The sequence below is a fragment of the Achroia grisella genome, unplaced genomic scaffold (assembly GCF_030625045.1).
Source record: "Achroia grisella isolate CSIRO2021 unplaced genomic scaffold, CSIRO_AGI_Agris_v1 utg1112, whole genome shotgun sequence".
NCBI classification, from domain to species: Eukaryota; Metazoa; Arthropoda; class Insecta; order Lepidoptera; family Pyralidae; genus Achroia; species Achroia grisella.
This window is the reverse complement of record NW_026712582.1, coordinates 54,942-69,953: the sequence shown is the minus strand read 5'-3', so window position 1 is coordinate 69,953 and position 15,012 is coordinate 54,942. Positions and strand designations below refer to the sequence as shown.

The 15,012-nt window shown below is 39.4% G+C and overlaps 1 protein-coding gene across 1 annotated transcript; it reads left to right on the top strand.

The window, feature by feature from the left end:
- The first annotated feature begins 12,071 nt into the window (after positions 1-12,071).
- Positions 12,072-14,730, top strand: LOC131849942 (thialysine N-epsilon-acetyltransferase-like). Its single transcript, XM_059200077.1, has 4 exons — positions 12,072-12,212; positions 12,666-12,717; positions 13,297-13,502; positions 14,049-14,730. Exons 1-4 carry the CDS (start codon positions 12,072-12,074, stop codon positions 14,238-14,240), a joined length of 591 nt encoding a protein of 196 aa, XP_059056060.1. The 3' UTR covers positions 14,241-14,730.
- Positions 14,731-15,012: the final 282 nt, after the last annotated feature.

Here is a 15,012-nt window from a genome sequence, read left to right as displayed (position 1 = left end):
TCCGTACTCATTCTTTGTGGGTGTACTTAATAAATCGATATCATTTATACATTTATGCGGTGGAAGATAGAGAAATCAAAATCATCGGTTTCAAAATCATCACACAAAAAAAACATAAGATGTTTTTTTTGTGTGATGATTTTGAAACCGAAAGTTATAATTATTGTATATTAATTCTACGTATGTAAATCATTGTGTTCATTATATGTTGTTGTAAGAATATGGACTCTCTAATATACGGATGTATATATATATATATGAACACCTGTCACAGCATTGTCACACTGGAGGACTAAACGGCCGGAGCTGTGGCCGTTTAGTTCTCCAGTGTGACAATGCGGTACATAACTGTAAATTCACAGCTTTACAAAGCAAACAGTTGTAATGGGCGAGATATACGTGTATGTAGTCTCTAACTATTCTACTCTGTCCCCACATAAATTAGGTTATTTGTAATAAGTAAATTACTTTTATTATTAAGAAACAGTAAACTAAATAAAATAAAAATACACCGCTATTTATGTTTGTAGGCGCAATATCAGAGTAATGACTAAACAATCCTCGTACTTCGCTAAAAATTCATATGAGCAGATACAGGCCATTGCAGTCAACCAGAATATACAACGAAATAAAAGTCCTCTCAGTCGATCAGCAATAATTGAAATTTTTTCACGAAGGCTGTTTGTATAGCAACGTTCATCGTATCATCTGTGTAGCAACATTTATAACTATTGCTGCTGGTTTTTGCTCATGATTTCTTTCTATGGCCGCAGTTAGTACAAAATCCAAGTGCTCAACATAACTACATTGTAGTAAATAGGTGTGAATACCTAGTTCATTGTGTGCGGTGACAGCTGGACGTGCCTCGTTATCAGCGTGGTGCGCCGGAAGCACCCCACGCGGCCGCCGGCAGCGGCGCGGCCACACCACCCTACTGCGACGTGACCATTCACTTGCGGTCATTGTTTAGACTTAAGCTTAGTGGCGATTCAATTCATAGCCAGTGTTTCAAGACTGTACGTTTCTATTAAGACGAATGCAGGCACCGGCACAGGTGTCGCGGCTACAAGCGGGACAGCGGGCGCTCGCCGCGGTCAACACTCTCGAACAATAACTAGGAAGCCCATTACGGAGCGGTCACGCGGCCACCGCGCCGAGCCCGGGGTCGCGGTCCCGGGGGCCCCGGGGGTCCGGCGGGGCCCCGGCGGCCGAGGGCTCGCGTGGTGCTGCGGCAGCATGCTCGGCGCGAACGGCGCGCCAGGCGAGGAGGGCGCGCGCGAGCCTACTGCCGCTCGCCGAGTTTGAGCGATTTCGCTTATCTAATCGTAGGATGATAAAGCGCTTCGACTCCTGTTTGTCTCGCCGCGCTGCACCTACGACGACTCCTCGATACTGGTGACTCCGACCCCTGACCACCGGGTGCCGTCGTCTTCTGTTCTCTGAATCTTCACCGCGATCGCCGCTTCTCCGAAACGGGCGGAACCGCGAGCATCGTAATGGGCTCGTACGGTTGTACGGAATAGAAAAATGGTGCGCAAGGCGAAAGCAGAGCGATAAGAGTCGTAAACGCGAATTGTTATAGGACACACCGCCGGCGACGCTAAGAGAGACTTTATGGCATTGCTTTAATGTCGAATTCTGTTTAAATGCGCCGGTGGTCCGTGCGGCGTGTGGAGGCGTGCGCGCGCTGCCGACTCTCGTGCAGGCAGTAAAGCAGGCCGTCGCCCGTTAAACCTAGTCACTCAACTAAAGCTAAACTCATATTACAACAAAGAATTACCTTTACGTGCTTATTACGAGTACTGACGTAGGTGTCTCGACACCTACCTACCGGTGTACATGTCGAATGTGACTAATTATATTAATGATGATAATGATGAGATGAATGATACCATTAAGTAGCCAGATGATCGATGTCATTTAGAGAAGAAAGAAATTTTAAAGCCTTTATCTGATGAGGAGCCGTATATAAGTAATCTTCCTGAAATAATTCTATAAGTTATAGGATTATTTCAGGAAGATTACTTACTTGATACATGTCGATCTATTTTGTTTATTTCTTCGATACGTAGATATTTTCTTTAAACATAGGCTATAGGCTTCCAGTGATCCTGATTTGAATTAAATTGAATTACCTGATTGAATTAAATTTAATAGGATGTTGAAGGAAGGCCGGTATAATTTAAATCAGCCGTTCTGCAACTCCCACCCGCCGCTAACGTACAGCGAACGTCTTCGCGCTGTGCTGACTCCACAAATATACACTCTATACTTTTAGCACGTCCCAATAATGTTTATTTATAATTTCAGTTTATTATTTACAAAAACACCAGAGTCTACGCCGACTACGACAGAATTCTAAACCTCGGTACGCTTAGAATTCTGTCGCAGATTCGTGATCCACGAGTGGCATTGGTCCATCACTCACCGAAATGGTACTCCGTTTTGGTGGCAGCTATCGTGGTGTCCATAGCGGCGGGCGCTCGTCTCAGGACGAGGAGCAGACCGGGCCGGGCGCGGCCGGGCGCGGAGTCATCGCCGGCGCACTCTCTCCGCGGCGCATCGCCGTCCGAGTCAGCAGTGAGGAGTGAGGACTGAGCAGCGGAGCAGCGAGGAGTGAGGAGTCGCGGCCGGAGCGGAGCGCGTGTGTGTGTGAGCGGGACGTGAGGCGGCGCGTGCGCGCGGCGGACGATAGCGAGGCGCGGACACTCGCGGCGGCGGCGCCCGCGGACCCCCGCCCGCACCCACCCCCTCACACCTCCACCGACCGCTCCTCACCACACACCAACCTCATCACCACCAGTCGGCTGCTGTCACCGACGCGAACACTCCCACCAGATACAAAACCATCTGCACCTATATTTCAGTGCTCAAAGAAATTTAGCTGAGAGTTAAGACATTGTTAACACTATCATGAACTAGAAAATAGGGTTGCATTGAATCGGAATGGATGGGTTAGATGGGTGGAGGGAAAAATAGATATATATATATATATATCGCAACAGTCATCAATAGAAATACGATGGCTTCAAAAGATAAGCTATAAAGGGACGTCCACAAATTACGATCAGAGGATTGAGGGGAGAGGGATGAACCAAGTATGAAAAGGTAAATACAGGGGTCCGAGGCGTCATAGACATCGATTAAGAAAATCATGCAATCTATTAATCCCCTTTCACCCCCTGAGAAGGGTCTTAAATTGTAGGAGATCACATTTCAAGTTTAGTCTTAAAACACGAAATTGTAACTATTGCAATCACAGATATTATTGGTATGACGTAATCAGTGACTTACATAAATAAGTTGGTAAATATGGAAGAAACTAAAGTAGTCCTCTACGTGCATCGTTGCTTGAGGCAAGTCAATAATAATAAATTAAGCCATAGCCATCTAGTTGCAAACTTAGGAGAGCTTTTACTATGGGTGCCAGACAACTATGATATGCCTAAATAAGTTTTTCTGAAATACATAATATGAAATGCATAGAACGCATGAACAGAGCAATATAAGTGTAATGTGGGAAGGGGATTGTTACTAATGTGGACTGATGACCTCATTACTAGCATTGTACCATGTCAAGTTGACCTCCACGCGGTTCCCCCTAGAAACCATCGTGATAAACTCCCGGTGAATTGGCCACGATGGGCTAACTGACCTGGCCTCATGCTCACCGTGCCCCGCCAGCGTAAACCGTTAGCACAGGCAGCTGCACCATTCTATTATCATACACAAAAAAAAATATATATAAGTGTAATAGAAATATTTGTGTACCTATACTGTCCTGCAGTCGATGTGAAGACCATCAGACATAAAAGCAACGAAGTCAAAGGGAGACGGGATGTCATACTCGTATAGATGTAGGTAGGTACTTGAAATAAACAGATGAAGATGTTATGTTTTTTATTTAATAGGTAACATTGTATTACTGGCAGCATTCGGTGACCCGGGCCGTGCCGGGGTGAGCTTCGATTTAAATATAGTCGATAACGAGCAACACAACCGTACCTACTACTGTACTGAGTGACACGCCGAACGAACTCGTACACGTCGTAGCCAATCATCTAAGAAATTATGTGGACCATCTCTGGCTGTTATGACTGCGCATTAATCATGCAGTTTACTAAGCACGGTACAGGTGACGAAGATGATACCACAGGTACATACTGTAGTGTTGCTGACGGCCACAATGTTAACAATATTGTACATATAAGTTATTTAATCAACATATTCAATGAAAAATATTCATATTATGGAAATGGATAAACATCTGGTGTCAGAGGAATAGTCACGTTTGCTAACGGACATGCACACTAGTAACGTACATGATGTTAAAGTAAAATTATAAGTCGCAATGGAGATATAGGAATAATGGGAATAATTAATATTGAGTCAACATAATGTACTGGCGGTAGCTTCCATAGCTGAGATAGTTGCGGTGCAGCTCGGAAAACCGCCGTTGTAATTCAACAAAGGTAATACCACGAGTATTACGGAAGTCTTCTGTAGACGATTAGTCGGGATTAATTTAATCTATGCAAATTACCGAGACGGCCCGGCGGCGAATGTAAACAAGAGAGACGAAATCTATAGTGTGTACAGCTAACAGACAGAGGTTCGCTTGGAATGTGTTGGACTCCAGTCCAACACCTAAACTACTTCAGATATATGAAAATAAATAAGATAAAATGATAGGTGACAAAGCAAATTCTATAAGTGGAACAATTCTTCTTCTAATCCCAGTCAACGGGGATCTGTCTGAATTGTATAGGTCTAAAGGAGAAGTTGACATACTCCAGGGATGATGATGTGAATATATGAGAGGAGCTTGTATCAAATGGAACCTATATGTGACAAAACTGTATCATTCGACATGACTGTTGTCTGTCTTTATTCGTGTACCTAAGTTAATAAGTTAAATATAGGAGAAGTAAATGTGGCTCATACAAATATTGATTGATTGAACATAATTAGATGTAATTAAGTAGTTACTGATAACAGATCTACTAAACATTGGCACTAATAGACGATAGAACTGGCAAGAAGCTTAACACTTATTGTTTTCAAATGAGCTTGTACATGTTTACAAAAATACAGATTCATTTTTAAATTCAAATTTTGGAGAATGTATCCAACAGCTTATGCTGTTGCAATTTTGTCAAAAAGAAATAGTTTAATGAGTATCCGTAACCCGAACGGACCAGCCCCGAAGTAACCACATAATGTACAGTATTGTACAGCGTCATCTAGTCCCAAACTATGGCAACCAGACAACTAACAGAAGTATACATATACATACTTCTTTAAGTAAATATACACGTAGGCAAATGGGTAAATTGGAGTTGGACTGGTAGCTACCAACGTACCAATGACAATTTTCATACGGGCACTGTCGCCGACAAACGCATCCACTGTAGTCCTGAACTGCCTCGACATTTATTATATAAATATAATACTGTATGTATTATATTTTATTACTGCTTCATCTCGGAATGATGCAATATTAAAAATTAAGTCATTTTTATCAAATGTTTTATTAAATTTAGAGAATGACACCAGCCTGCCGGGCGTCACTTATTACGCTAAATAATTGAGATAACTATATTGAAAATTATGACTATGAGATCAAACACCTCGTCCTTACTAAGAGCAACACTAATATGTTCACGATCGTAGTCACCAGATAATCAGAGGAATGGTCATTAACAGCAGCAAGCAGTGATCGCAACACCCGGTACATACTTCTCTATCTCTACATAACTTATTATATCATTGAGTATCCATCACTGGACACTCAGGCAAAATTACAAATTTATTCACCAATTTTTTAACATGCAATTTTTATACTTAAGTTGGTAAAATATATTTTGTTATATATAAGTAGATACATAGAGATAGAGTATAACCTTTATTGCCAACGTTAACAGATTAACAAGCATACTCGAAATTGACAACAGATGCTGCCTCAGCTGTTACTGATATAAGCACTACCTCAATGAGGTGCACACACCGTAAGTATTCAGTCAGCCCGCATTACTCATTAAAAATGGTGATTATTTTTTTGTTATGTGGAGCTGCTTTTCAGTAGTAATACGTGAGTGCATGCGATGCGGTGCTGGGCCGCTGGTGAGCAGCGTCACGGTCCGCGGCACGAGTGCAGTCGCCCGCCGCACGTGTGCCGTACGTTTGAACACGTGCGCGGAGGTGTCGCGGCATCAGCTGTCCATGCTACCTGAAGCGTGTCCGCTCTGAACGATCCCCCGTCCAATTCAAATGGGGATCGAAATTACGACGGCCTGAGCCGAGGTTCGAACTCCTAGCAGTGCCCTCAGACTAAAGTCATATTCGTCAGGCGAGAGTTGGCCTTCAGCCGCTCCATAAGTCCTTCTTTTGGTTTGGAGTGCCATCTGCACTCGCCCCCTATCGTACGCTGAAGCTGTAAAGACCACCTGCGGCCAACAGCATTAGAGTAGTCCGAAGTAAAAAAAAACTGAAGCGTGTCTCTCCCCAATTCACTGAGCTAAACTTAGCACCAACTCATCTGATGCATACCAGTGCCTAACCAGATGCGAATGCTCTGTCTGGAATATATGAGTCGGATATTGAGTAAATTACACGGCACGTAGGCATGACACTTTAGTCTTCTGGAACAGCAACGCGTGAGTATTCATTGGCGGCACATGATGACATCAACTCTGTGGTGTTACTCATGCATAGGCAATGTTATCATTTCAAAAACGTGTATTGGAAATCAATTTAACTTTCGGAATAACAAAAAATACACTTTTATGTTTACTGTAACAATAAATTAAATCGAGTAGAACGGGACGTAAATATATAAGGCAAACCTTCGATTGAATATACATATTATGTTACCTGTGATTGGCAGTGTAGCTACCGCACTACCGGTAAGAGGAGGTGCAAGGTCTCTGAATAGAGATAAAAGCAATACTGAAGAATCCTCATCGTAATTTTGTTGAGCACACACACTCCTCATATATTAAAAACAAATAAACGAAATGATTTTCATTAAAATCCAATTATTTTATTTCAATTAGTACGACGTCGGTGGTCTAGCGGCTTTGTACATTGCCCTATTTCTCATGATCACAGGTTCGATTCCTGACATATTACAAAAATTCATAAGTATGATTGTTTGTATTGGTCTGGACGTTTCCTATGTGCATTACATATGGCAGCCAAAAAGGAATTCCAGAACATGTTGAAATTGGATGTCTGCAGACCATCAAATTAGTCCAGAAGCCAGTCCACTGCACTTCCACTAGTGAAAAAGAAAGATGGCGACTAGAGACTGTATGGCCTCTAGTCGTCATTTTCACCGTGATTATTATTTGATTACCGTGAATTATTGAGCAATATATACCGTACCAGACAGATATCTACTACCGAGGTTATTGGATTACTCGTATAGTGCTAGTGGAAGATCCATGTTCTGCAAAATCGACGTCCGGAAGGCATATCATTCCATTTTTTTATTGTTGATAAAGAAATGGTGCACCCGCCTGCGCTAACGGTGTACGCTGGCGGGCACCAGTGGAGGATGATACGATGAACATGAAGTTAGGTCAGTTAGGCTATCGTGACGAATGCACTAGGAATTAACCACGATGGTATCCAGGGGGACCGCGTGGAGGTCGACCTAACATGGTAAATTGTTATCATGGGGGCTACTGTTCCCCATTACTAGCAATCTCTTTCCCCCCCTAACATTCCATTTCAACTGCCGAGATAACCGCTATCAGAACCTAACTCGCAATTAATTAAGGCTAGTAAGACGCACAGAAAATTGTCTACTAAGCACTGCACTAAACGTGTCACCCCACCTTATATTTTCACTACTGTTATACGAGCATCGATATTTTAATATTACTTAGTTCATATTCCTCTGTAGTAGTTACACGTCGTCTCACATCGTATTATTCTGCAACTTATTTTAAAAAATGTATTTATTTATATCAGTTGTTTAGTACCCATAACACAATCTATGCGTATCTTGGCACTGGACAACGCTGTGTGAATTGCCCTGGTTTTAATATTATTATTTAAAAAATACTAACGGCTATATATGCTGTGGTAGATCCCCTTACAACGTATTAAAATTGCTACATATATTCATAATTATTAACTGTATATTTTAAATGAATTGCTGTTTGTTAGTCTTGTTAAAACTCGAGAACGGCTGAATAGACTTGCCTAATTTTAGTCTTAAAATATTCGTGGAAGTCCAGGGAAGGTTTTAATGGTGATAAAATATAAAGAAATTGCATGTAAAATAGTAAAAACAATAATTATATTTTCCCATACAAACTGCTGATAGCTGTCAAACAGGATGCGTTCAGAAATGTATTGCGTAACTAAACTTCAAAACCTTTACAACTAAATTTCAAAACCTTTACATATTTAATTTTGAGGAGAAACGGAATTCGCGGGGTCAGCTTATTACTAGTAAGTGTATGTAGTAATCCGCAGCCATATTTCAATACCACCATACCAATACAATTGCTACGAGAAAATATAAGACTAGTGGCGCCATCTAGCTGTTACAGCGGCTACTTACCAACAGAAAGTGCGAAGGAAAGCACAGCACTGTACACTGCACGCTTTTGACGTATAGCTGGCGGTTGTTCAGAATAATATCAACAGAGGACGCTGTGCCACAGTAACTTCCTTAAATAAAAAATAAAAAAGGAATTATCATTAATTATATTAATTCGGTTTAATAATTATGTTATTAAAAAACAATAAGCAATACAATAATGATAACAAAAACTCATCAACAGATTCAAAAATGGCTAATTATTTTTATTTGATAGTGTAATAGTGTTTGTTACACTATAAAATAAATACGGGTGTTTTTATTAAAACAGCTGTTTAAATAATAGATATATAATTCCAGTTTAACATATATTACAACAACACAGAGAAACAAGGGAGTTTTCTTCTCAACTTTTTTTTATATCTCAACCGTAAACGACCGATTTGTTTTTATTTTTTAAAAATGACTTTGATATCTGAAGATTACAATGACATTGACTTCTAAAATGTATGTTATATTGACGTACATCTTTAGAAGGTAACATTTAACATTACAGATTATATTAATTGAATAAATATCTATTAATAAATAAAAATAAAAAATATATATATATTTAATATATATTTTTTTTATTTTTATTTATTTATTCTTTATATTGCTATATATGTATGTTTTATATACAATAAATTATAATTAACAAAAAATGTTACATTATGTTTTAATATACTTATAATCTTAAGTTAGATTATGTTAATTTTCAACTCTCTCCGTATCAGAAGTGTGTTCTCTGATGCAGATAAACACCTACTTATTTACAATGCCGTGTTCTTTAGTAGATTCAATGTAATGACAATTTATTCATTTATTATTAATGTAAGCTACCTCCATGCAAATTTTCATATAAATCGGTCCAGCCGTTTCGGTTATTAGCCTGTACAAACAGACAAACAGATAGAGAAGCAGTATATTTGAAAAAAATCTAAATATTTTCTATTTCACTTCTAACATCCCTCTGACTCGGTTTTAGGCGTTTTTATTCTTTGTAGAGAAATTCGGCCTCTACTGTTTTTTGTATTTATATTATGTTATGTAACTTGGAGAAGCGATAAAATGTCCCGACTTGAATATTTTACTTTTGACAGCCTCGGCGGTCTAGCGGTTTAGCACACCGCTTCACTTCCGATGGTCGGAAATTCGATTCCTCGTACGACACAAATATTTGTATTCATGAGTATGATTGTTTGTATCGGTCTGGGTGTTTTCTATGTGTAACATGTATGTTTTTAGGAAAAAATATATATCTGTTTTTGTATCAGTTATCGAGTACCCATAACACAAGCTTTAGCTAACTTAACACAGGTCTAGATGGCGCTGTGTGAATTGTCCTGAGATTATTATTATTAGTCTAGGTATTTTGTCATTGCATTATTATAGTGGAGAGAGTCTGTGTCGCTGTACCTACTTGTTTTGTATGTGTCTATAAATCTAGATATTATGAGACAGTCTCCTATTTGTTTTAGGGCTCCGATTAGATGATGTAATCATAATACATATAAATAAAATTAGAGTGTCCGTTTGTAATATTGAAATAACCGTTTTTTACAACATGCATATAAATATAAATACGGTACATACACGAGTATTTATTTATAATTTTTGTCCGTCTCTCTCTTTGTTCCGGCTAATCTCTGAAATGGCTGGACTGATATTGACGGGACTTTTATTGGTAGCTGAGGTAATAAGCAGTAACTTAGGCTACTTTTATTTTAGAAAAATAAAGTCAAATTCCGCGCGGACGAAGTCGCGGTAACAGCTATTAATAAATAAAATCCACACGAGTTGTTGGCAAAAATAGCCCCAAACAAGTCCACCGTACGAACATAAATACTTAGGTAGAAGTTCGTCGCTTCCAGTCTATAAGGGTAAGTAGGTCAGATTGTTTTCATACTCCTATACGAACTGATTTATTGCGTCATCTACATACAATGTTTATTAGAGATGTGCTAACACGTAATAAACATGACTCCAGTTAACTCGACTTAAAATTCAGGTAACCCGAGTTAACTCGAGTTGACGGAATGGGAATAAAAAGTTTTATTTTTTATTTTTCGAACAATTCCAATGTTATTGGGCGCAGCTGGCCTTGAAAGCTTCACCGAACTTTAGGAGCGAGTAGAAATGGCATTTTAAAGCCGCGGAAGGACTTATGGAACACATAATCATTTTATTGATAACATACTCGTCCGAATATGCGAAAAAAAAATGATAACAACCTCAAATCAATATTGAAATAGTACTGAATGAGTGACTGAAAATTGTATGATATGAAATGATCGGAAAATTTCATGTCATTGTCAGTTCGATGACAGAATCATGCTCTCGCTCTTTCATTTGATTCATTCATTTACCAGTTGAATTATTCCAACTCGAGTTGGAAGAATTCAACTCGAGTTAACTCGAGTTATGCGCAGCTCGAGTTGACACATTTGTAATGTTTACAGTTGAAGATTGTGTGAATTAAAACAGTGCTCATTATCAATAATACTTTGGTCAAGTACAACTACTTACTAAGTTTTTAATTGACTAGTTTCGATTATAACAAATCATGTTTTTCATCCACAACTAGGGTTGCCAACGATAGCTTATAATAACGTAACCCACATTATTTTTGGTAATTATGCTTTATGCTACATTTACATCCAAATAAAATATGCGACATACTTTATTTTCAACCTTTACTGTGATGCGTAAAACAAAATACTCATTAGGTGTATGTTGGATGTCAATTGTGAGTTGTGACATTTGTCACAGCTCTAGTGTTAAAAGCACACCAAAATACGTTTTTAAAGCAATAAAAACATAGAATTTGAAAAATATTTTTTTTTCTAATACTTTGTTTTTTCCTATCCAAACCAGTTGTTTTTTTGTCAAAAAAAGTTGGCAACCCTACCCACAACCCTTAATAGAACATAACATGATACCGGTCCATTTGTTTGTTAGGGAATCATATCTTGTCTGTTTACACTCCATTTGAACGTATATTATTGAAGACTAGCTGTACCCGCGACTTCGTCCGCGTGGAATTTAACTTTATTTCCCTATAATAAAAGTAGCCTAAGTTACTCCTTATTACATCAGCTACTTGCCAAAAAAAGTCCCGTCAAAATCGGTCCAACGATTTTGGAGATTAGCCGGAACAAAGAGATAGACAGACCAATAAAAATTATACAAATGTTATTTTGGTGTATGTACCGTATTTATATTCATATGCATGTATTAAAAAACGGTTATTTCAATATTACAAACAGACACTCCAATGTTATTTGCATGTATAGATATCGAACGCGTCGCCCACGCGGCGCCGCGCCGCGGCCGGCGCCCGCGCGGCCTTCAGCTGCGCGTGTGACATTTAAAATTTCATTCAGTCAGTGAGAGTAGCGACGTGCGGCCAGTGTGGAGAGTGTGGAGCGCAGCGTTGTAACATAGTGCTGCTTGTTGTATGAACTAAATACGTGCAATGGCAGAAAATATGAGCAGCGAGCCGGAGCAGCAGGCGCGGCCGCCGCCGGAGTCTGTACAGCCGCCGGAGTCGCCGGGGTCGGTGACCGTGCGGGCGGCGCGAGTGGACGACATGCCGCGCATTCACACCCTCATACACGTGAGTGTATTGTTATTTTTTTGTGTATGATAATGGAATGGTCCTCCCGCCTGCGCAAACGGTTTATGCTGCCGGGGCACCAGTGGAGGATGACAATATGAACATGAGGTCAAGTCAGTTAGCTCATCGTAATAAACTCTCTAGGAATTTATCACGATAGTTTCTATATTTAATGTATAGCGTATGAATTTTACAAACACTTCTAAAACATTCCGCGGCGTCAACATTCAGTATATCCAGTGTACTCTATAATTTTTTAAATATAATAGTAATATAAATATATAATATAATATATTCTTCCAACAAACAGGGTCTACAAATCCATTTTAACTCTTGCAGTACAAACAGTAGAAACTACATATACTCGTATATATGTGATATACATATGTATTACTATTATATTTTCAAGTGGTGGATTTAGGACGCAGATGTAACTGCAGCGACATGTTGCAGGAGCTGGCCGCGTACGAGGGGGTGCCCGACGGACCGCGGCTCAGCGTCCAAGGTGAGTACTACACATCATATGTTACGGCAATTACTGCGACAGTAGTTTCTGCTAATCGCATTCCACAGGCGCTTTAATTGTTAATTATATGTTGATATTTTCAAATTTTGCTCTACTAATTTTGAAGGTTTCAAACCTTCAAAATTAAGTATTAGTGCAAAACTTGTTTCACAGCCATCATTGTCAGAAACTTTTAATTGTCCACTTGGAGACAACATATAATATTTATGTAATCTTTATATATAAAAATTACATGTCCCGTTGTTTATAAAGTACTGATCCGATTGTAAATTTGATTTGCACATTGTGTGCAATTTGATCCAACTTGAAAGATAGAATAGCTTACATCTCAATTTATAGTCGCAATATTATTTTATTGCAAATTATTTTTATATATAAAGAAATTGTTAGCCACAACAATGCGTGGACGGATCTGCTAGTAATATTAAAAATTGCAACTCTGACATAATCTCTACTTAAATTTTATATTGGGACTCTTTTTTATTATGTAATTTGTAAAAATGGTTGGTTACATGATGATGAAACGAGAGCCTTGTACTGATATGTTTATTTACAAAGACTTGGTGAGGGACGGCTTCGAGTGTCCGTCGCCGTGGTTCTTCGCGGTGGTGGCGGAGCGCGGCGGCCAGCTGGTGGGGTACGCGCTGTGCAACCGCGCCTACTCCAGCTGGACCTGCCGCGCCCTCTACATCGAGGACCTCTATGTGGTGCCGGACATGCGGCGCGCAGGGATCGGTATGAAGATACTGCAACACCTCTGTCAGGTTAGACTGGTCTTTAATAACTCTACCTGCCGCCTACGCGACAGGGCACCAGTGGAGTATGATAACATGAACATGAGGTCAGGTCAGTTAGTTCATCCTAACAAATTCTCTAGGAATTTATCAGGATAATTTCTAGATTCGCTTATGAATTTTATACACACTTCTAAAACATTCCGCGGCGTCAACATTAAATATATCTAATGTACCTACTCTATAATCTTTTAAATGTAATAGTAATATAAAAACTATAATACATTCCTCCAACAAACAGGATTTACAAACCCATTTTAACCTGCAATGGTACTCTGCCACTCTCTTTCAAATGTACAGTAGGTACGTAGCTCGTAAGATGTTTTATAGGACAGGGGACAAACATCCATGTATCCATTCGGTAGAACCGATGACACTTTGGGAGATCCGGCCTATGTAAGACGATCACACGCCAGTCTTTGTGTAAAGATATAGTCCGAGCGCTACTTACATATAGCCGGATCGTGGGATGTTTCCCTGGACAATGAATGAATAGTTAGTGGTTGGTGTGTCTAGATGTCGTTGCGTGAGGACGTGCACCGCATCGACTGGCACGTGCTGGACAGCAACGCGCCCGCGCTGGCGTTCTACGACCGGCTCGGAGCCCGCGACCTGCGCCGCACCGAGCGCCGCGCCGCGCTGCGCCTCGACAGACACCGCATCGAGGCGGTCGCCGGCCACCGACACCACCACGCTCCGCCCTCCTGAACACCGCTCAATACATACCATATACGACCGTGACCACTGTATGTTGATGTTGATGATCCATCGATTGCTGATAAAAATGTATTCTAAAAGCAAAATAATATAAGAGAAAAATCTGTTCTGTAATAAATCACTATAGAATGTTTATGAATCAAGAGTAGGAAGGGAATTTAAGGATTATCAGATATATTTTCTTTAAGACTAGCTGTGCCCGCGTGCCCGTGTATTATTATGATGCATAAGCTATATTACTGTAAAGTTTCATCGAAATCCGTTCAATAATTTTTGCGTGAAAGAGTAATAAACATCGATACTTACGAACTTTTGCGTTTATAATATTAAGATTAAGATATATTTTTAAGTATAGATACTTATATTGTATTTGTAAAGTGTTACTATAGATATTATTTATTATATTCAATAATTAGTAAATGCATGTATTTACATATAAAATAACTACATATTTTTTATAAAACTTATTGATAAATAAATGATTTAACAACTGTGAAATTGTATTTACATAAATAAACAAGTAGACAAATGTTGGGATCTCTTTTGAATATGACCATCCTGACTCACGTTTTTGTACAACAATATATTGTTAGAAGTCGTGCTTTATGTTCGACTGCAAGTATTGAACGCTATGTATTCCATGTGAAAATATTATATGCATATATAGAAAGCTTTCATCATATATTAACAATCACTATTGCTGACAGTGTCAAGAGCATAGCGCAGTTTGATAAAAACACACACACAGGATGAATACGATTAA